The following is a 22,382-nucleotide window of genomic DNA, read 5'->3' as shown; positions in this document are numbered from 1 at the left end:
TCTCTCTGTAGCGGTCACCGCGTCCATACTTCCGCTAAAGCTACTTTTGCCCGTGACAGCCCAGAGAAGTACGAGCCTGCTCCAAAAAACCTGCCTTACGAGCGTGCGTGCATGCAATGCTGCAGTACTTCGTTGGAGGATAGCAGAAGGGCCCTCCTCATGGCGCTTAAGCTCTAGATACGAAGCGCAGACGTCTAACAGCTCTACTGACTTTCCTAAAAGGCAGGACTGACGTTTCATTCCCAGTCCCCGTTACTAGTTCAGGAGTTATTCGGGCCTGCGGTGGCACGCCGGGTTCCCTACTGTCAGGTAGAACGCTCGGTGAGCCATAGGCCTTTACCTCCATACGCCGTGAATCTTCCGCTGAGCAAGCAACGATTCTGTTGCGTTTTCGGCACATATATGTGCAGGAGCCTCGTAGACACCTGCGTGGGCATCCATGGGGGCAAAAAAGTCGCCGACCGCTGCCTAGTACCACTATGGGTAGCTCTGTAGCTTCAACAAAGGCGGCCGAACCCTCTCTTCCATCATAATTAAAGGCTCCACAGACACTTGGAGCCTTTGATCTTGCTACAGGGCCGCGAGGTACTGAGGCAACAACTGACGGAGAGTAGCACCCAACCATGGCAGCTAGTTCTGCGCTGCTATTATTGTTGTTCAACGCCTCAGAGCCCTCAACCCCTACAGCTAGGATCATTTCTTCAGCCTCGATCCTATCTAACAGCAGTGTGATAGGTGTGCCCACGGAGTTGGTCTGCATACTGCTATTAGGATTCCCCCTCTCTGGCAGCTTTCTTGTCCTCGCGACGACTTTCTGTGAAACTCCTCTGTAGTTCTGATAACCATCAACACTATTGCTGCTGCTGTTGTTGCTGCTGTTGCTGTCGTTATTACTGCTACTGCCGGCAAGCTCCCCTTCGTGAATTCCCTTTTCTAAGCTTGCCCCTGTTACAACAGTGCATGCGCACGAGGGCACGGGCAATGGCTCTAGAAGGACTGCCTTTTGCGGCCTTACGCCCCTTGCAAAGTCGAGAAGCGAATAAAAAGAGGAGTGAGGTGACGCCGATACCGAATGTACAGACCACACTCCGTTGCGAAAGGAAATGCCGCCTAAACACACGAGAACGCACTTTGCAGCCAGTCCTTAACCTCGGGTTCTGAACTTGTCATTCTGAGCAATGCACTGTAAGACGTTGATCCAACGCCTTGAACAGCACCAAACCTTCGAACACGCATGCAAGCGCGCTTGGCTTTACTGCTCCATAACGGCAAGAAAAGACTAATGTTCGATACACCCGAATATTTGCGCTGAAGGCATGTATTATGGCGAGGCAGAGCTTACCGGATGGAAGCAGCCCCAATGCAGATAGCGCGGACGCCTCGAGGGCACTAATCACTTTCAGTAGCAGCCGCCGAGGCACCGCAAACAAAGGCACGGCAGCCTGGCTAGCTTCACCAGACAAACCAACCAACATTTCCACATCTTCTTGGCTCGCTTCATGCCAGGGCTGCTCCTGTGGATGACCTGGCCGAGCTGCGCTCCGTGACTCATTAGGCCATGGGCAGCCGCATGCAGGCATTTCTCTGACAGCAGTACTGTTGTCACTACTGCTTCCCCAGGATGTGGAAGTAAATATCCAGCTCATGACTGCTCTAATTACTGGACAATAAAGACCGCGTGTAAAGTCCTCAATGCTATATGCGCAGGTACCATTAGCCTGAGCAGCAGCAGCAGCAACAGCTGCAGCGGAGTCAGATTGGGCCTCAGAAAGTCCTATGGGGGCCCTAAGAGCCTTTCCGAGCTGCTGCAAAAGCGATTCCTTCCCCAAATTGTCTACGCCCACAACAACATGCAGACTACGGCTTCGATGCCCCCGAAGTAGGCCCTTCGTAGGTCGCGTTCGAAGATTCTGAAAGACGCCCTCAAAAGTGACCTCCATCCGTTGGCACATTTCAGCCACAGCGTCTTCCTTAGAAAGAAAGGAGAAACGGGGGTGCAGGTAAGTGCTGTCAAAGTACAGCACGTCTGCATGGGGCTCTTCCTGCTGTGACGCGACTCTCCCAGGGGTCCCAGCAAAGCCTACGTTTCCTGAATGCTCTCTAGCACGCGATACGGAATCATCCGAAGCAACTGCAGCAGCTGCTGCTGCTGCTTCGGGATCTTCTAGCTGCTGCAGCAGCCTTAGCCCCTGCTGCACTTGCTGCAACAGCGGCTGCAAATTGCTTCCGGTGCAGCAGAAGTCGCCAATGTGTACGTAGGATCCCACAGGAGCGCAGCGCAGAAGCAGCATAGCAGAGCCAGGACAGTGCCTTGCATCCACCAGCTGTATGAAAACTCTATCTACAACAGAACCGCAGCAACATTTGTTCCCACTATCTGTGCTGCTGTTGCTTAAGGCGTCAGATGCTGCGCGTTCCAAAAAGAGCACTGGATCTCGAATACGAAGCGGCATTGCCTGCCCCCACCTGTTGCGGCAGCATTCCCTGCTGCAGAAACTACCGTTGGTATTGAATACATGTGCTTCTTTTACTTCTTTGCAAGCTTCGGGTCTGCTCGCTTCTGTATCATCCCCCACGTGGAGTCCCGAAAGTAACTCTGTCTTAGCATTTGTTTTCGGGAAATGCAGCGGAAGACCATTAGTTTGGCAGTGCACTTCATGATCTGATGCATTGGGAGATCCACAGGAACGGTCGTGCCCGGTATTCTGTGAAATTCGTCGAAAAAGGAATAAATAAGGCGTCTGGAGCTTTAGGGGCCGCACCAAAGGGCGCAGCTGGGGAAATTTGCGAATCAACAAGTGGCCGGTTATTCCAATGCAGACAATGGGGCCTCTGGGGCTCCACCAGGGCTCCCGCAACCTGGGTCCCATGACTGCCTCGAGCCCAAGAAAGAATAAGGCCTCTCAGGTGGTCGGTACGCGCATGCGTCAGCACGAAAAGACTGGGCAAGCATTCTTCGCACCAATTACAAGTAGGGGCCTCCCCAACTTGGCAGTAGTCCGCTGGCGGCACGTTTGGCCTGTGTACTCCTCTTGGAGATGGGAGGAGGCTGGCGGCTACTGTTGAGTCCCCGTTGAGTTCCTTGGGGACTCCGCTGAAGGACTTCGACGAAAAAATCCACGTAAACATTCAAACCCTCGAATGGAACTGAAAGGGGCATCTAGTGTAGAGAATTAGCCCCTTACTTGGAGGGAAACCAACCTCTCCACAAGGCCCTTGTAGGGTAAAACCATGCTGGGGTGAGCAGAGGTCAGGAAACATGAAAAACACCTGGCTCTGAACGTTCAGACAGCTCGTCACATTTGATTGAGTTGCTATGGAGTAGAACACGGGAGGGCCTATGACAGGTCTTCAGCCCAAGACATCGCGTGCAGCGCACCCTGCAACCCTTCGTCTGACAGCTTCTTTGATCAGCTGACTCTGTATCTGAGTCCGTACCTGTTGAGATATGATTCGTTTGAACAAAATACAACCAAAAAGAAGACGAAACATGACGATCTCCAGAGGACGCTTCCAGGGCCCGTGGTTGACTAGCTGGGGCCCTTGCGGCTCTCTCGGGTTTGCTGCGTTCCTTCGGAGTGAATCAATGAGCATCAGCCAAGTTTCTGCAGGTAGCCCATGTAGTGTAATGATCGCTTTAATGTTCATAATTTGTTTTTGACAGGCTAACGACGCTTGCCCACTGGGGACGCCAACCTGTGTCCCTCAAGGGGCCCCCTTGTTCTCTTTGTGGGGTTCTCGAGGCGCATTTGCCCAAATGTACTGGGAAAATAGTTGTCCATGCTTTTATCAGGGATTTGTGGATAGTACATGCTTATTCTAAGGATTTGTGGTGCCGCTGACGTTGAGGAAGCTGCAGATAGAACTGCCGTCAACACTGCTACCGATATTGCAGAGAGGGCAGGATATTGGATAACACTGAAGTCGCCGATCTTTTTGTCGCAATGAACAGTCGGAATGCCATCCAACAGCAGCAGGCGGAGCAGTCGCAGCAGAAGCCTCAGCAAGAGCAACAAGAACAAGGGGAAGAGCACCAGCAAAAAATCCAGCAAGAGAAGCGTGAGCGCCGTCGACAGCAGCAGCAGCGGCGCAGACAGCAACTACAAAAGTGCCGTCGCCGTCCTGAGTCGGTACCGGTCCCCTCAGCTCTACTAGGCGCCGCATTTGAGAGGCAGCACGTCGATTCTGTTTATGCGAAGATTGCACCCCATTTCAATCATACAAGGTCATCGACCGGAAGCGTTGGATCCGAAACACCATGTCCTAAGCCCTAGAGTCTATCACGTCCTACAGCTCAGGCACTAGTGACCTTACATTGATCGGGATGTAGCGATTGTCTTCCCCTCAAGTATGGAGGCAGAGGAGCGTGGTTTTCTTTCATGCCAATAGCTGCAAGTGAACAAGCACATGCAAGCTTAATGCATCATTACAGGCAAATACGTGCAAATTTGAAAAAGATAATGCAGATTTGGAGTCTCTTTGCGTACGTATAGGAACCGGCCGTGGCCCAAGGTTGCAGCCTTCATCGAGTCGTTACCACCCGACGCGCTGTTGCTGGATGTTGGCTGTGGCAACGGCAAGTACCTCCACTGCAGACCGAGCATCTGTCAAATCGACAGCAGCAGCGGAAGCAATAGCACCAATTGTTTCAGCCCGTACAGCTCATTGTCAATAGGCCTTGATAGGTCCAAAGAGCTGCTACGTTGCGCCTCCGAGGCCGCTGAGGGTTCTTTAAGGACTCGACTTGTGCAGGCGGACTGCCTGCATACCCCGATCAGAGATGGTAAGATACGAATGCTAATTGTTTTGATATGAAGCTCAGAGTATGCTTGGCTCCTCTACTGCATGCTTTCTGTTGTGGGGCCGGTTGTGCGTGGGCTCCCAGAAGTTGCAGACGGCGTCATATGCATTGCCGTTCTCCATCATTTGACTACGGAGGAAAGGAGGTCAGCTTTGGTTCCTGCTGTCGGTGATGTCGCTGTTACTGCTGCTAGTGTTATGGCTGCTCAGCTGGTGCTTCTCCTTGGCGTCGTAGCTGTTTCTGCCTCGTGCAGGACTTCAAAGCAGTTGCTTTTCTTGCCCCTAATGTATCCAAAGACAAGTGGCACAGCTTATTGCTGAATGTTTGTGACTTCTATTGCCCAGTTGCTGCTTCAGTTGCTACTACTGCACTTGCTGCGGTTGCTTTCGCCGACACTGTGGTTGCTGCTGCAGCTTTCGCTGCCTCCACGGTTTTATGGGAATCAACACAGTTGCTCCTGCGCACTCCGCTACTGCTGTTGCTGCGGCCGTCACTGTAACTGTGCTGAGGGCTACAAGTGTCGCTCCTGCGAAGTGCGTATGCAGGCTACAGGCCTTGAGAGAACTGGCACGCATTACGCGATGTGGGGGACGCATTTTGATTTATGTGTGGTACGTGGAAACCCTTAACTGAGTACAGAGTCCTAGGCCAACAGCGTCAGCCCAAGGCTCTTTCTCGTTGCTTAACACAGCCGTCCAACTGCTGAGCCTGCTCGAGTGTTTGTTGACTTCCAGGGCACTCGAGCATGAGTCAGGCAGTGTTGGGGAGCGTAAATTTCCAAGTCAAGATGGTAAGCTGCTGCGGGAGCCGATTTTCACAGTGACTGGACCTTGCTGCAGTTCATGCAGCTTGTGCTAGCTCTTTCTCTTCCATTGCTCGGTGCCGGCAATGTCGCGGCCGTAACAAGTGGGCCAGCGCCCCCGTATTTTCTCCTGTTATTGCTGTGTTTGCTGGCATTGCTTCAGTATTGGTGCCATGGGTGTATCAGAAGCATCATGAGCGCGCTCGCGAGCGTTCGGAGGGTGTGGGTGGCTGCCAAGGCAAAACAGATGCTGGCAGGCCCGGAGGAGCCGACAAAACAGATGCTGGCGGGCCCGGAGGAGCCGACAAAACAGATGCTGGCGGGCCCGTAGGAGCCGAGTCCTCGGCGGTTCCACCTCTAGACGACGAGGATACAGTATATCGGTTCTACAGAGTATTTACGAGGGAGGAGCTGTTGGGCCTTTGCGCCAAAGAAAAGCGGGTCAGGGTACTCGACTGTTACAATGATACGAACAACTGGGCAGTAGTGCTCGAAAAGTGCAGCGACCAGTAGACATCCACTCCCTCTGATCTTTTCCAGGGTCACTGAGGGCCCCACAGACAGACGCGTGTAAAGGAAGACCCAAAAGAAGTGGTAGCTGTACACTTAACGAAGCTTCACAAAGTGCCTGCTGAGACCCAGGCAGCAGTTGCCCAACATGTCTTGACAGAGGTGAGAGGGCTTCACTGTGTGAAGTAAGAAGAGGCTTTAGATAAGAGGCGCCGTGGCTGGTACGAGGCTGTTGAGAACGCACGTGGATATAGGAACCGAGGCCGAAGTAGAGAGAAGTAGCTGCAGAGACGAGAGTAGGGCTGGGTGGGGAAATACTGCCAACACACACGAAAGCGGCGAGCCGCAAGTCGCCTGGCAGGCTGCCAAGCATAAGGCGGAGGAGCCATCGAAATATACAGCCGCCGAGAAGTGCGCAGCCAAGCGGACGAAAATAAATGCTACACTACGCAGAGCCAGCGGCAGCCAGGAACGCCGGGAGAAAGCGACTGAACAGCGGTACAGCATAACCTCGCAAACACTTCATGTTTTGAGTACAATTTAAAAGCAGGAATTCGCTCCCAAAGAGTGCTTTCTCTGGATATGTGTGGACGGTTCTTCGTGTCGCTTCCACCAGTCTTAGTTTCTGCGACAGTGCAACCTGTCCACCCGTTCGTCTCTCCCAAGTCGCGTAGCGAATCCATCGCCTCCTTTCAAGCGTCTATCTCGCTCATTTTCGTTTGAATTCCAAACGGGTCTCCTAGAAAACTGTCTCAGTTCGGAGCCACCATGCTTGCCCATTGCTGGCGATGTGCACCCTTCCGCAGTTCCGGTTGCTTCGCGCTGCCTATTTCTGATGATACATGCCGTGGCGACTACTTTAAGTCATCTCTGACCTGTCTGCCTTTCTGACCCCTTCCTGTTTCCCTCTTTTCATCTAATCCCCCTGTGTGCCCTTTGTACGCATCTATTAAGCTCTGTGTCTAATTATGCGTCTCTACACGCGTGCTTCCACCTCTTAGTGTGTGCATGCCTGCTTGCCTTCTTGGCTGTGCATCGTCTATCTGTCTTCCGTTTTAGTCCCTGCTGCATCTCTCGTCTGTCGTGCCATTCCTTATAAGCGTGTGTTGGCGTGACCAACTTTATTGTATCGCTCCCGTCTACTCCTTCAGCTGCCTCCCTGTTTCTACCTTCGTCGCTTTCGTCCATGCCGTAAGTGCCTAACAGGGTGGGCAACCGAGAGAGTGCAACACGAGCTTCTCCCTTTCTCCGCACAGGGCCTACTCAGCCCCGACCAATTTTCGCTCTAAGCCGCGATAGCAGAACGCGCGCTACCCTCGGGCGGTTGACGACATATCCGTGTGGTATGCGCGCGCTACCCTCGGGCGGTTGACGACATATCCGTGTGGTATGCAGCGGCAAATCGAAGGCATCGAAAACAGCAGCGGTGCCAGCTGATAATGCTGCTGACCCAGCAAAGATCCTAGAGGAGCCACCCAGTCACATGTGGACCGGTGGCTAGCTGCCTGCCAGCCACCGCATGGGACACTCCTCTACTGTTACATCCGTCTGTTCACGGGACCCCTTGTACAGCGGCATGATGCTGCTGCGAAAACTGCGGCCGAAACCTAAGTCTGTGTCATTTTTTGGCGCCTAGGAAGGCTGCCATGTTGCTAAGCTGCTGCATCCAGCTAATGCCTCCTGCTGGTCCCTCCTGTTGCTGTTGTTGCTGTTCCGGCACATTGCTCTGAGAGTTGCCAGTTTGCTGCTGCTGTTGCGGCTGCTGGTGCCATGATTGTGGCTGCTGCTGTTGCTGTTGCCACGGCTGCTGCTGTTGCTGCACCGGAGGCCCTTGTTGCTGCTGCTGCAGCTGTTCCGGCGCCCACTGCTGCGGCTGCTGCTGTTGCTGCGGCTGCTGCTGCCATGTCTGTGTCATATTGAGCTGCTGCTTCACTTGTGCTTGTTGTTGTTGCGGCCAGCTCTGCGGGAGCTGAGGTTGCTGCCATGATGGTTGCTGTTGCTGTTGCTGCCAAGGTTGCTGCTGCTGCCACGCCTGCTGCACAGCAGGTCCAGGCACCTGCTGCTGCTGCTGCCACTGTTGCTGTGGCTGCTGCTGCTGTGCCTGCTGTTGCTGTTCAGGTGGTGTATGTGACGCAGGAGCACCAGTAGCGGCAGCTGCAGCAGCAGCAGTACCGGAGCTGGGGGAGGGACCAAGGAGACCGATCATCCTGAATGGCACAATGCAAGCAATCCCATACGAAGTGCCCTGTTCCGCTGCTGCTGATGGCCTTGATATGCAGTCATGACTGGCAACGCACACGACCGGGCGGCAGCAGCACAGTACCAACAGCGGCAATCGAATGGCCAAAACCAAGCTGATACCAGCATCGACGTCAGGCTTACACAGAGTTGCTGTTTCTGAGATGCTGCGGGAAGAGATATCTGTATTTGTCGAAGACTTGGAAACCCGGAGGCACAAAATACAAAAATAGCCCGCCGGGCAAACACGCAACGCCCGCCTGAAGCGACAGAGATAACGCACAAACGGCAAGACTCCCAAGTTGCAACAGTAACATGCAGTTTCATTTCTGACAGAAGCGCCACATCAACATCAGCTCATGATGCCAGCTCTCCGTTAACGAACGACAAAAGCCCAACATTGGCAGCAGTATCAGTAACAGCAGCGCACCCGTTCCTTCGACCTAAAATATGACACGTATTCATTGAAAGGCGCTTCGTTCTCTGGACTCGCCGGTTGCAGCAGCACTGCTGCGTCCATTGGCTTAAGTGCCAACTCCTCGCATTTACTGCGGTGACTGACGTTCAGCATGCTTTGAAGCTGCGCATACATACGCCCTAGACCCTAGACACTGAGCCCAAGAAAACGCAAAAAACCGAGAAGCTTGGAGTGCCTAGTCACCAAGTACCGCTAAGCAAGGTAAACCAGGATCAGCACAAGGAAAAGCTGCAGATCCACCAACAACAGCAAATGCAGCAGCAGAAGCCCACTTGTTTACCTGCTGCAATTCCAGCGGCACTTCTCCCTGTAAGCAAAGGGCAGTAACACAGACCTTCTTCCGGTCGTTCCGACCCAAAGCCCACCTCCACTGGGCGCCAGCGCTGGTGGGCCCTCCCTGCGACCCTCCAGCTGCCGGTGCCATGGCAATACCAGGGGCACCAGAGGACATGTCCTTTGAATATGAAATGCCCTGACGTGAACGGTGCTGCTGCAGTAGCGGGAACAGCAACAGCGGCTCCCGAGCAACAGGCGCATCTAACTGCGGTTGCTGCTGCTGCTGTGGCGGTGGTGGCTGGTGCGGTTGCTGTGGTGGCATTAGTCCATTGTGACCCTCCCTCCGATACATCTGCGACACACAGTGACCCTCGACAAACGATATCAAACTGACTGCATGCACCGAAGATAGCTGCTGTCTGGCTGTGACAGGGTAGACCGAGAAAGGCATCTAATGCAGATGCGGCCGCAAGCATATGCATGCAGATGGATGCATGCACTGGTTATGCCGATACACCGTAACAAGACGAAACGACCCTTCGAAGCACTTCGATAACTGCTCTGTTCAAACTGCCCCCACTGGAGGCCGCTGCTCGTAAGACTGCGTACTGCTTCCTCATCGTGGCCCCAGTCCCTTGCTCGCGGAGGCTCTCCGTCTCGCCGATCATCCTCCTGCGCACATAACCGAAGCCGCGAACTGAACCCTGAGTGCCAGAGTTTAGGCCTCCTGGCTGCCTAGGCGAAGACAATTTGTGACAATAGCATCTCTGACAACTAAGCTCCTCCGGTTCGATTCTGCATTTCAGGTGTGAGATCAGTCAATATTTAGCTCGTCCATATGATCCTCACAACAGATCTCAAGGGTTGCCTGGCCCTCCTATCCCAATCCCTGTCGTTGCGATGTCCCCCCCTTTCAATCTGTTGTTTGCCCCTATTGGAGCGTCTGCTATTGGTGCTGCTTCCGCCCGCACCAGCAGTAACGGCTTCGCTGCCAGCCTCAGACACTGCATCATCTCCTCCGCTATTGCGTCCACCAGCACGGCCCCGCTGGTATTCGACACGAACACAGCGCCCCACTGAAGCAAAAGAAATTGACAACAACAAACAAGCGAAGACACAGAAAACGTGCACGCATGCAGGCGCGAGTTCAAGCTGCGAGCACAAGAATATACGTTTTGAGCAAATAATGCGTTGAGTTAACGTGCGGTATCCAGAGCAACCGATACGTTTGGGAGTAGTTTCATGGAGGGTATACACCGACAGCAGACAGAATGTGCAGGCAACGCGGATGCTGTCGCAGCCAGCTAGTTAGAGCTACTTAGCTGCCCCGGGAAATTCATTAATAAACAAGTTACCAAGGGGAGTATACACACAGCGAGGTGGATGAGAAGCGCAATTTTTGTATACTCACTAAATGTCTTCCCGTTGAGTGTTTCGAAGCAGCGTCTGGCGTCTTCAGCGTTTTTATAGAGAACAAAGGCATACACTGCATTGGGCCCGACCCGCTGGTTGACCCTGAGAGCCACATTCTCAACCTCGCCGCATTGTGAAAAAAATGCCTTCACATCTGACTCCCGTGCCTCCTTCGACACGTTGTGGATGTACAAATTGCGGCCCCCTGTAGAGCCTTGACGTGGGGGGCCCTCAACACGACCTCGACCTTCCAAAGTCCAAGACGGAGGCGCGCTAGAGGGGCCACCGCTTTCATCGCCCACTGTGGCACCTCCACCTACTGATGGAGGCGGACCCATCATAGGGGGCGCCAGGCCAGGGGCTCCACTTCCTGGCAACAAGGCCTGTGGGGGATAAGGCAGCCCGGGCAGAAGCGGGGGTAGGGGGCCTCCACCAGCCGTTGACCCTGGAAATGCACCAGGAGGCATGCCGCCTAAAGAGGGCGGGGCTCCTGGTAGGGGCGGAGCTCCACCTGAGACGCCCGATGAGGCACTATGGGGTGTTTGGAAACTCCCGTCCATCTCTACGGGAAGGGGGGGGCCCCTATTAACGAAACGAGGGGCCCCGACGTTTACCAGGGCAGATGTAAAGGTTTAAAGGGAGAAAGAGGAGCTAAATGCCCCAAAAGTGGCAAATTGGAGACCGTAAGACAACAGGAGTCGCCCGAGGATAGGGGGCCCCCGCCGTGGTGTATTCGTTGTTGGGTATCAGAAGACTTTTGGTGCCTTTCGAGGGCCCCCTATAAACTCAGTCGGAACAAGACGGGAATTCAGTCCTATGCCAAAAACGAAAACGACAAAAGATGGAGCAACCCGTCGGCCCATGCTGCATGGAAGCCAGGATGGGAGATGAAAAAGTGGGGGCAGACGCCGGTCTACGATGCATACTTTTAGCTATAAACCCTCAAGTGTAATTGAAAGCTGCTAATGCGAGCTTCTTAGTGCCCTCAAAATGCCGAGCACTGGAGCCACATGGCTGCCAAGTGCATGCGGCCCCCAGAAACCGAACGACCAACATGAGCTGTTGATACCCCCACATGGGACATGGCATTCGTTGCATTTCATACTAAATGAATCCTGTTTAGTTAATCCAGAAGCAAGAAGAAGCAGAAATCTGCGTGCTGTGAAAGCTGCGTTCTCCCACCCGTATGCCCCACTCACGCTAGCTCAGTCAAAACATTCGTAGAAAGTAGGCAACATTAAGCACTTTTGGATTCACCGATAAGGCAAGCGTGACACAAAGCTCTCGCGGCCGTTCATGAGACAGCGAAAGGCACAGAGAAAATCCATATGTTGCCTGGTGGTTCTGACATCTCCCGCTAGCATTCATTTTCATGCATTTGAAGAGATACTGTGCAATACACAGCACAGCGATATGACGGCCTCATGACGTGCTATAGGCTTGACGTTAGGCTGGGAGTTCCTGAGTGGTTCGTCAACGCAGTCCAACGGGAGGCATTATAAATTGGGGTCATGGGAATAGAGGCAACCTGGAGGTTAGCTCTCGTTTTTATTGTGCATTGATTTACATGCCGCTGCCCAGTTTACGGCGCAGGAGAAGAGAGTTAGGCAGGTCATAAGTTAGTAGCAGCATAACTAAGGGAATGAATCACTCCGCGTGTAGCGAAGTGTACGCGTGCCTGTACCAGCTCTCCCCTCCGCATGTGAATTCGTCACACTTTCATAGTTTGCATGTGTTTTTGCTTAGTAGCTATCGTGCTTAGTAGTTATCGCCGCTGCCTCAACTACAGCATCTGCACCGTGGGAGCGCTTGTGACCATCTGCGTTTATTTTAACGTAGCTCGCATTGCATGAATGCACATAAAACGCACAGCAACATTTGACAGAGTGTCGTGAGATGCATTATGGTTGAGCTTCTTAATCTTGGGCACTGCAGTTCCCGCATAGCAACTGCTAGGAGGTCTCGGCAAAACAAACGTAAAGAATTCGTACCACGTAGCAGCGGTTGCCAGTGAGCTCGCATGGTTGGGTAGTTGAGGACTTCTCTACCGATCGTAAAAAAGTGGTGTGGTGCCGTGGACCCTGTGTCTCACAAGATGAGCCAACTTGTTTTGATCACATTAGTATCGACAGTATTGGCTATTGGTGCCTACGGGAGTTGTCTGCTCATGTCCTATAGCCAGTAGGGCTAGAGATGCAAACCACATTTTTGCAGTCGTTACTGCAGACCTACAATCTCTGTTGTGGCCTGAAGTGGCCTCAACCGTCACTGCTGCGGCGCCGCCAGAGCCCGCGATGACACGTCGGCCTTCAACACTGAGTTGAACTAGATGCGAGCGGCGAATAACTCAGCTAAATATATTGATCGTGACGTAACATACTCTTTGCAACAGCCCTACAGCCAAAAGCTGTCCACAGCAACATCTGTGAGTTTTCTCAGCGTGGAGCCAGCTCCTTTCCTGTGAGCATGTTAGCCCCTGCCCGTTCAGCCCCGTTAGTGCCACTAGGCTGAGAAAAAAACGAAAACCACATTAATCAGCCCTAGATCTTTTCATGAGCTTTCGCCTCTAGAATGAAGCCATACACACCCACACGACTAGATACACGCAACAACACCGTTATGTCGTCTCGCAACACACAGGAATGCAGCGTCGCCCTTTCCCTCTCTATGTGTCCTTTAGAAACCAGCTGCATTGAATCAAGTGTTTCTAGTGCGTCTCATCGAGCTGTTCATAGCTACTGTAACGACTACGTTCCGCACGAAAAACCTGCTTTGTGCATGCACATGGGGCCGATAAGCCCCAGTGCAATCGGAGCAAGCCTTCTTGAATTTACCTGCTCCTGGTCTCCCTATTTTAATTTCATTGGGTTTAAGTAAAGCGTGGCTGTTATCATCTCCTCCATCCTGCTTTCCGCACGGCGGAGTGGCGGTTTGTTAGCCCATGCCTTCGCAATAGTCTCTTCACCACCTTTTTTTATGGCCACGTTCCATCTCCTTTTCGGGAGGTGGGAGCAAATTTCTAATTTACCAAGGTTTGGGAGAAAGCACTAGTGTTAGCAACAACGTGGGAAGGGCGGGGGTTGGAAGCCCCCAACAGTACTCGGGTCGGAGAGCCCCTGCCCTTCCTAACGCTGTTGCGCAACACTCTCAACTATACATAAACGGGCAAGCACTGTCTTGACAGTTGTTTTAACGAACGTGGTTTTTCCTGCAGTACTTGGCCCAGTCATCAACACCACCCCTCTGGCCATACAGAAGAGATGGAACAAAATGACTTGATAGAAGGAGCTGCTTTCGGGCAGCAGCAATGCGAATCGCAGCAATATATGCCGCCGGGCTTGAACCCAAAGGTAGAAGCCTGGCAGCTTGAGCTTTACTATTTGCTGGAGTCGATAGAGGCTTGCCAGCAGCAGTTAGTTCTTCTCTCAGGAGCACACTTTGCAGCAGGGGCAGCCGCTTCCGTTCCAGTTGGGGATGCAATTGCAACAGGCCCTGATGCTTTGCCCGCCATGGGAGAATCCAGAACACAGGAGTTAACACTCGACTGTATCGCGCTATTGTCTACAGACACAGCCACTCCGGCAGAGCGTAAACAGGCAGAAATGTCTTTGATGCAGCTTCAAGGCTCCCCAGGGTACCTCATTCTGCTGCTACAGTGTTACCTGCGGTGCACAGCCACTTCAGTGGCAGCAGCAGCAGTTGCAGCTAAGGGAGCAGAAGCGGCATCAGACCGATTGGTACAACTGGTTGGGAAACTGCCGAGGCCGACCGCAGATGACACGGAAGCTGCCTTTGCTGCACTTGTGCTGCTCAAGGGAGCATTACAAGGCCGTCACACAGTAAGATGCAGGAGTAGGATCATCCCTGGCAATATTAGCGAACGCGTCAACCTTCAGAACGAACACTAGCTTTAGGGGCGCAGAAGGAGAATGAAAAAAAAGGAGCAGCAGTGGCGCCTCCAGATGCGAGAAAAGCGGAAGCATGTTGCGAACTACAGGTTGCTTTCCCACAGTTGTTGTGTTTGGAATGTTGTGACTACATCTTCTTTCATGGCCACACATGCACTAGCATGTACCTGCGCAAACTTCCAGTTGCTGTCTTCTGTTTGTTGTGGAGATATTCCAGGAACGGAGCTCTAATGCTGTCCCCAATGTTCGGCGAGGAGAGTTGGCGTTTGTACAGTCGCTCCTGGTATGCCTGTACAAGTTGCTGGGCGTCCCTCAGTGCCCTCGTATCTTCAAAGTATATACGGCCCTCCTGCGGCGTGTTGCGCGGGCAGCGGCTACAGCGGCAGCAACAGCGGCAATAGTAGACAAACTGGAGCAGATGCTGTCGGAGCAGTCTGTGCAGCAGACGTTGAATAGTTACTGCAACTACAGCTCTTCCTGGGGAGGCGTATTGCCGCTCAGCTGCGGGGCCCAATCCCTTCAACAAATGGTGCAGGAGGTAGCAGCATTGGATGGAGCAGTGCTACTGCTGCTGCTAGAGACTACGGTTTTAAGACTCCTGAGGGCAGCCCAGCGAAATGACGCTGACACTGCACTGTATGCGCATCTTCTCAAGCATCTGCTCAAGGTGAATGGCAGTGGTGCAGCGGTTCATCTGTGGATGTTTGGCTTCGTGCGGCTATCTGTGCCTGTATTTCCCCGCATTGCTGTCTGTGTGCTTGCTATCGCACTTCTGCGTGCGTTGGCTCCCCCTGTGCTTGCGTTCTTCCCTGGCTCTTTTTTCGCCCCCGTGTGGCACTGCTTGCCCAATCCCACTAAGTCCGCTGCGTGCAGCCGATTTGTGTTCCGGATCCTTTATCTACTTCAGGAGCGCTCATTCCTCTTTGTTGAGGCGTTCGCTGCTGCCGCAGGAGCTGGTAACGGTGAAGATAAGCACTAGGCAGTTGTTCTCCACCGTCTGCAAGGTCCTAGTACCTTTTCTGCGCCAGCTCGCAGCTGCTTTTGTGGGTCGTCTTCTGCCGTTCCTGAGCGCGCACCTTCAGCTATTAGGGGAATGGCAGCAGCTGCAGCTGCGACTCAACAAACATTTGGGATATATTCATGGAGGAGCCTCGCAGCAACAGCAGGATCAGCAGCAAGAGCTCCAGTGGCTGCAGGGGCAAGTGGAACGCATGCAGCGTGAGACCTTCTCTCATAGCGATTGCTGGAAAGATTTAGCGAAGGTGAGATTAATGTTGAGATTTATTAAGTGGAGGGACTGGTGGTTGCTCTATCTTTGAATGTGTCTGTAGGTTTATTTTGGTACTGCTTGTGCTGCTTCTGCCGTAGCTGGTAGCCGATATTTCCAGAGCCTTGCTGCTATGTGAAGCCAGAGCTGGCAGAGCTTTATGTGGAGTGGGAGATGTGGGAGCGGTGCAAAAGCTGCAAGAGCTACTGCTGCTGCTGTTGCTGCAACAGCAGCAAGCGGGAAGCTGCATCGCATACACGGATGCCTCCGCAAGAATTGTGCTCAAGCTGCAAAAGGTGCTGCTTAGAGGTAAGAAGTATCATCAGCAACAGTTGAGGCCCTAGAGATCAAAGACGCCCCTGGAGCATGGCCCGCCGACGCTGTTCTGCTGCTGCGGTATAGCATGCTAGCGCCATCGTTTTATCGAGTTGCGTGGTGCTTAGCCAACTGGTGCATCAATTCTGTGCTGCTGCTGCCTCAGGCTTCGCTGAGCTGGCGGACTGTCAGCCCTGGGTGTTGGCGAAAATGAGCAGCGGGTCTGTTTTGAAGCTGCTACTAGCCGCCGTCGAGCACAATAAGGTTTGCTGTTTCGGCTGCCATCGCTGCTCCGGTTGCTTCCCGCGTTGCTTTTCTTTATGCTGCTTTGGCGGCTGGACGCCGCCGGCTTTACCGTTGGATCAGGTCTGCTGGCACAGTTTTCCGCTCTGTAGGTGTTACTATCGTTGTGTTTCTCCGCTCATGCTGCAGCTCATCACACACCGCGGCAACGGAGATCAAAACTCCGACCCACTCCTGCTTTTTCTTGATTTCGAATTGATAATGAATGTAGTAGGGGGATACACAGCCTTTCTGCTTGACAGCAACTCTGGGCATTCGGAATTGAAGGGTCTAAGAAGCGACTCGGCCGCTCCTGAAGCATTCACGGCACAGGAGGAGCGGAGTGCTTTAATGACCAGAATGTCTGAGGATCTTCGGAGCTTTCTCTCATCAGTTGGGGGGCTACAAAGCCTCATACAAGACATCGCTCCTGCTTTCTTCAGGGCAAGCGACGTTGAGGTGCGCGAGAACACGACTGCTCTTGTTGTTTTCCGAATATGCGGAGATATCTTCGATGTGCGTGCTGCTCCCGGTACTGGAAATTGGTTTTCCTGTTGTTTGTGGTTCTATAAAGTGCAGAAGATAGTCCTGCCTGTGCGAACTTCTCGTTACAGCAATGAATCAGTAGCGCAAACGAAACCAGCCGTACTATTCTGTGGGATGGCTTGTCAGTTCTCCCCTAACCTGAGCTTCTTACTGCTTTTATAGTGGGCGTCAGAGCTGCTTGCGCTGCGTTTTGTCAAACGGTCGTCAAGTCGTCTCCGTGCAGTGTTTTGCTTCGATAGGTGCTCAGATATTTGTCTCTGTGTGGCGCTTTCTTCACCTCTCGTACTGTCCTCCACAATATGCCATTACTTTGCTTGGTGCAGGCTCAGGAGTTTCTGTCGCGACCGGAGGAGCTATACGGGGGACTTGGATGCGTTGAGGAGGGGTCGACGCCCATGCGCGATACTGCGGTTGAGCGGCTTCATGGGTTGCTGAGTCAGGGCTTGCTGAGCTCAACATTCGTGCTACGCCTCATTGTTGATGCAAACAACGCCTTAGAAAGGTTGACAGTTTTGCCTGCACCTGGAGCGGCTGTGACAGACCCAGCAACAGCTGCTGCTGGTGGCAGCCTAGCAGCAAGTGCGAATTACCTAGCTCAGCTTAAAGAAGCTGACGGCGTGTTAGCCCTCTTAGCAGCGTCGCTTCAAGGAGCATCTCGTGCAGGTATATTCGAGCCTGATGAGCAACAACAGCACGAGGACCTTGGAGAGCAACAACAACATCGGCATAAGGTGGTTGTTCAGATTCTAGGGACTGAGGCCCCTATTCCATGCACGTCTCCATCTACACAGCAGCAGCTGCAACAGATATTGCAGCAATTCAGCCACATGTCGAGTCTGTTGAGGCGGTTCATCACCACTGGTCCGTTTGCTCCTGCGGTGGCAGCAGCAGCAGCAAGCAAGGATCAGGAGACATCAGCGGCTTTCGCCATCGTTGCTGCGCGCTGCTGCTCCGTCCTGAAGTTGCTATTGCAAATGCATTCTGCAATGCTTCCAGCCGACTTCTGCGAAGTATTCTTCGCCCTTGTAGAAGATTTGCTTGTCCCGCAGCCCCTTATAAAGGTGTTGGTGGGCAGGCACATTGCCTTGAGGCAACAACAGCAAGTGCTGCTTTTGCAGCAGCAGCAGCAGCAGCAGGAGCTGCAGCAGCACCAGAAGCCACATGAGATGCAACAGCTGCAGTTTAGGTTGCAGGAGCTAGAGACTCTGGTAGAGGCCGCTCTCACAGCGCCGCTTTTCCAAGCTGTAACGAATTGTGTGCAAGTGGGGGCATTGAGCGTTGCCAGGACAATGATCAATAGCAGCATTGAGCAGCAAGACCTGAGGCAGCCAAGCCAGCAGCAGCAACTGCAGCACGAGCTGTTGAAATTGCCATTCAGGGAAATCCAGAGGCCTTTCTTGCTACTTCTGGCCCAGGTCGGGCAAGCTGCCCAATGCTGCTCTTGTTTGCTGCTGCCACTTCTAGAAACTTTGATCCCCTTCGGCATCACTGGTGCTGATGCCTTGCTGCCAGAAACGGCGTGAGATGCAGCTTCTAAAGGAAAGTTTAGGCTAGCAGATGTGCGTGGTCTTTGCTTGCGTTTTTTCCAGAGCAATCGCAGCCTTTGGAGCAGTAGGTTGCTGAAGATTCTGCTTCTGATGCAGTCAGAGGCCCGCGAAGAGCTGCAGAAGAAGCCTTTGCAGGACGATTTTTTCGATTTCTCAGATCTGCCGAACTACAGTGATGTGGCCTATTTGCGGCGCATCATTATGCACAGCTGCAGCAACGGCACCACCGGTGGGGGCGAGTTCCGGTGCTCACAGGTGTATGATCAGCTTCTGAGCCATTTCAAGGCCTACAGCAACGATGAGGCATTGCAGGTGCTGCTTCTGACCTTCTTGCATGGAGCGATGCTAATAGGGAGGCCAGAAGTGCCTCTACGCTTCCCAGCAGGGACGCCTGCTGCGCCTGCATTGCCAATGGGACTGCTCACTGCCGCCCTTCAGGTGCTGTTTGCTACTTCTTTCGTGTTTGCTGCTACTGCTAGTTGGCCTGTGTAGAAGCTCTTACTTATGCCGGTTCTCACTTACGGGTTGCCACCCTTGCTTTTGGTTGTGACAAGAAATGCTCTTTGTTGCTGCGGCTTAGAGTTCCAGGGGCTTATACTTGAATTGGTTTTTCATTTCTCTGTTTAGTAGCTTTATTACTACAAGTTATGCATTTGTCGAGCTGACAGCGCAGCCCATAAGCCTCAGGGCTTGGCGTAGTTTGCGGATTTGCTGTAGGCTGCTGGATGGGCAATGGGAGCAGGTGCCAAATCGGATGGTAGGGGAAATACAGCTGTACTGTCGTCGATTTCCATATCCTCCGCCGTCTTTTAATTTTTAAAATCGGTTTTTGTCGGCAGCTATATTTCTGCCCTCATTGTACTTAATAATCACTTCCTTTTCCCTTTGTATATCTCCTTTGTTTTGTCCTGGGGATGCTGGCTTACCGGTTCTTTTGGGAAGCGCTTGTACGGTTCTTCTTCTTTGCTTCTAGCACCTCTTTAAACTGGGTGTGTTTTTGTTCCCCGAATTTTCAGCAGCCCTTGCCCTTGGTCGCGTTGTCACCACAGCTTGTCTCTTTCCTCACGTCTGCATTTTCCTCGTTCCATGCATGGGTCTCTTTGTGCTCTCTCTTTGCCACCATAGCCTCGTGGAAGGATTGCGGTGCTTTCTCCTGTACAGTCTACTTACTACTATGGGCTTGCTGAGTGCTTTCTATTGCACAGCCTACTTACTACTCTATGTCTGTTTCAGGAATAATCCGGTTTACGCAGCTTTCTTTTCCAGTCACAGTGTGTATCTTTCTCCACCTCCGTATGCATGCTGAACCTCCCAGACCTTTTTTGTTGGCTGTTTGTGCTCTGCAGTGCCCGCTGAGCCATCAGGAGCATTGCAGCGTTGCGGCCTCCGCCTGTTTGCCGGAATTATCAGAGCGGCTGACCCTCTTCGCCATCCTCAGGAGGAGGTAGCCTTTCCAATGTTGTAGCCTGAGTGCTTGAGTCGGTAGATTAACGTGTTTAGTCAGTCTAGTTGCTATTTCTGTGTGTGGGCCACATCTTAGTGCCCAGGCGCATGATGCTCTCTGGGCGTAGTCCTAGAATATAGAGGAAGACAGGAGCAGAAGGAAACACGCCTTTGAGGGCCACTAACGGGCACATCTTTATAAAAGTTACAAACCAGCCGTAGCTTATTTCGTTCCTGTTGTCGTGCTTGCTGCTTCAGTTGACGCTGTTGTTGCAAGTGCTACCAGCGGTCGCCGACATGCGCCTGACGGTGGCGGAGGCACAGCAACCTCTCCTGTTGCTGTGCCTGCTAGAAGCCACAGCTCTCTGTATTGTAGTGGGTGCTTCCCCAGTAATATCTTCGCAAGTGCGGCAGATGGCGAGCCCGCTGTTACCGTTGGTGTATAATTCTGTGGAGACCAGAATGGCTCAGGTAAAGTGGCGACTGCCATGCAGCCACTGCTTAAGCAGCTGCTGCCTGTTCTCGCGAATTGGCCACCGCTAGCTGATGTATTCAGGTTGTTGCAAGTGTATTGCTGCTGATGGCTCTGGTGGCGGCATTTATGTAGCTGTAGCATGGCCAAAATTCTTGCAAGCTTGTGCTCCTGTGCAGCTGACCAGGCGTGCGTGCGTCTGTGTTTCCATGTTGGCTGCTTCTTCATAATCGCTGCTGATTGTTGCAGCTGCTGTGTGCGCTGCTGCTGCTCAGAGCTCTTGTCTAAGCAAAGTCGTGCAACAACAGTTAAGGGCATGCGCGTTGCTGATTTTACTGTTGCTGCTGCTGGACCGTGGAGACTGGCCAGCCCTGGAGAAGCTGCTACAAGAGGCTTTGGCAGAAACAGCTATCCGTGCATCGGTAACTGTCGACGGAGATGGGAGACAGGAGGTCTGTGGGAGTCTTCCTGTGCTTTGTTGCTGGGGCTTGCGGCACCCTCTGAAATTTGTCGCTGCTGCCGCAGGTGCTCTTGCTTCCACAGCAGCAGACGTGCGGCAGGAGTTTATGGGACCGTTTATGTTTGCTCCGCAAGATGTGCAAGTTAGCGAACTGCTTCTCAGGTTTGCTGCGGAGATGCTGGCCACAAAGCGGTGAGTGAAAGTATCTCAGTCTTGCGTTGTTCCTTTGTGCCCAGCCTTGTTCTTTCTCTACATTCGCCTTAGGCTCTATTGCGTGCCCGTGGTGGTACTTGTCTACATCAGTGCTCGAACCCTTAGACAAGCTCTCCGCCAGGCTTTTGGTCTTTTTTACCTTGGATATTCGTTTTGTCCATTGCCCTTCATCTAATTTGCTTTCGTGACCGCTGGGAGTGTCTCTTTCGATCCTTTCAGATTACCAACACCTGTATCGATGCCTTTTTAGCCATTGGCCTGGTCGATGAGATGTTTCTGCCTGTCCGCTGATGGCGTCTTACTGTTTCAGTGTGCTTCGTAGGTCCACCAGTCTCAACCGTCCTTTGTTTGAGTTCATTTGTCTGTTTTTTGTGTGTCTGTGTTCTTTTGCAGGGCCGCATATTTCCGCTTGCTGGCTATTTCTTTTGCGACTCTTTCTTTGCATATCATTTCGAGAGCCTTGTCAATAGTCCCATCTTATGCTCCTGCGGGCAGCAGCAGCGACTGCACACTCGAGCTACTTCAGCAGATAGCGGCATTGCACATGGAACGGTGTGCTGCTACCCTTGAATCTGCTGTGCAGCTCATCACACATGCTGTAGCAGCTTCCAACGGCAGCAAAGGCACAGCTGAAATTCGCGCTCAATCAGGTGGAACCGAGGGAATTTCTACGGGGCCTTCGGACCTTTTGGTGTCGTCTTACTTGGAGAGGCAACTACTGTCTTTAAGTGGTGAAGCCGCTTCGGGTGCTGCTGCTGCTGCTGCTGCTTTGCAGCAGCCTGCATGCCCTCCTGGAGAGCTGCGGCGTTGTCTCGCTTTGCTGCACATCAGCCTTAGTGGGGCCTCCCTAGAAAGAGAAGACTGGAAAGACGGCCTAGCCGGTACGTACACGCTGGCGCTTTGTAGGATTTCGTTGCTCAGGCTTCAATTATTGTTTGCCCTGAGTAGAGGTATGCGTCCTGCGCGAAAGAAGACGCGTTACTCACTTGCTCCATGCTCCGCTGTGTCTTGTTTTTTTGCAGAGCTGCTTGCCGACGCCCTTCACACGGCGAAAAATTGTCTTTTCGCGCTGCGATGCATCGCTTCGGGCGCTGCCTTTGTTTACCCTGGTGGCCCGCCTCTGCTGAGTTGCATCTTAGAAGGGCCCCCGACGAAGGCATCATTAGGGCTCCCCACCCAGGATTCAGTTACGGCCTGGAGAAGCCTTCTTAGCGCTGAGAGGCAGAGCTTCCTTGAAGCACAGCTCAGGGGCATCACGCTGCTGTAGAGCTAGGTGCAGCAGTAGAGGACTAGTGCAACCCCTCGCGTTTGTATCGCCGACTCAATCGGGGGCTGCATCATTTGGTGTCTCTAGCTTTGAATATGCATAGAGTCAAAATACGTGGGTTAAGGGTACCCGCCGCTCCTGCTG

At 52.9% G+C, this 22,382-nt stretch overlaps 4 protein-coding genes across 4 annotated transcripts; 2 read left to right on the top strand and 2 right to left on the bottom strand.

Annotated features, from left to right (window-relative positions):
* Positions 1–166: 166 nt before the first annotated feature.
* On the bottom strand, positions 167–2,291 carry ENH_00010080 (hypothetical protein, conserved; the record flags this gene model as incomplete). The annotated part of the gene is made up of 2 exons (XM_013584083.1): positions 167–945; positions 1,343–2,291. The coding sequence occupies 2 exons, from the start codon at positions 2,289–2,291 to the stop codon at positions 167–169; spliced, it is 1,728 nt and encodes a 575-aa protein (XP_013439537.1).
* Positions 2,292–3,944: 1,653 nt separating this feature from the next.
* ENH_00010070 (tRNA (Uracil-5-)-methyltransferase TRM9, related) lies at positions 3,945–6,116 on the top strand (the record flags this gene model as incomplete). Its single annotated transcript, XM_013584082.1, has 6 exons — positions 3,945–4,225; positions 4,494–4,783; positions 4,886–4,946; positions 5,347–5,412; positions 5,536–5,591; positions 5,767–6,116. 6 exons carry the CDS (start codon positions 3,945–3,947, stop codon positions 6,114–6,116), a joined length of 1,104 nt encoding a protein of 367 aa, XP_013439536.1.
* A 963-nt stretch (positions 6,117–7,079) lies between these two features.
* ENH_00010060 (RNA binding motif-containing zinc finger protein, putative) lies at positions 7,080–11,078 on the bottom strand (the record flags this gene model as incomplete). Its single annotated transcript, XM_013584081.1, has 8 exons — positions 7,080–7,372; positions 7,746–8,320; positions 8,496–8,611; positions 8,782–8,931; positions 9,110–9,457; positions 9,715–9,777; positions 9,955–10,181; positions 10,517–11,078. 8 exons carry the CDS (start codon positions 11,076–11,078, stop codon positions 7,080–7,082), a joined length of 2,334 nt encoding a protein of 777 aa, XP_013439535.1.
* A 2,700-nt stretch (positions 11,079–13,778) lies between these two features.
* ENH_00010050 (hypothetical protein, conserved) lies at positions 13,779–22,238 on the top strand (the record flags this gene model as incomplete). The annotated part of the gene is made up of 14 exons (XM_013584080.1): positions 13,779–14,357; positions 14,644–15,093; positions 15,377–15,688; positions 15,795–16,002; positions 16,175–16,272; positions 16,441–16,749; positions 17,160–18,251; positions 18,426–18,821; positions 19,101–19,140; positions 19,730–19,827; positions 20,085–20,297; positions 20,574–20,950; positions 21,365–21,852; positions 21,994–22,238. 14 exons carry the CDS (start codon positions 13,779–13,781, stop codon positions 22,236–22,238), a joined length of 4,905 nt encoding a protein of 1,634 aa, XP_013439534.1.
* Between the last annotated feature and the right edge of the window lie 144 nt (positions 22,239–22,382).

The sequence above is a fragment of the Eimeria necatrix genome, genomic scaffold (assembly GCF_000499385.1).
Source record: "Eimeria necatrix Houghton genomic scaffold, Enh_scaff12, whole genome shotgun sequence".
Classification (NCBI taxonomy): Eukaryota; Apicomplexa; class Conoidasida; order Eucoccidiorida; family Eimeriidae; genus Eimeria; species Eimeria necatrix.
Note: the sequence above shows the minus strand (reverse complement) of the source record. Positions and strands in the feature narration are given on the sequence as shown.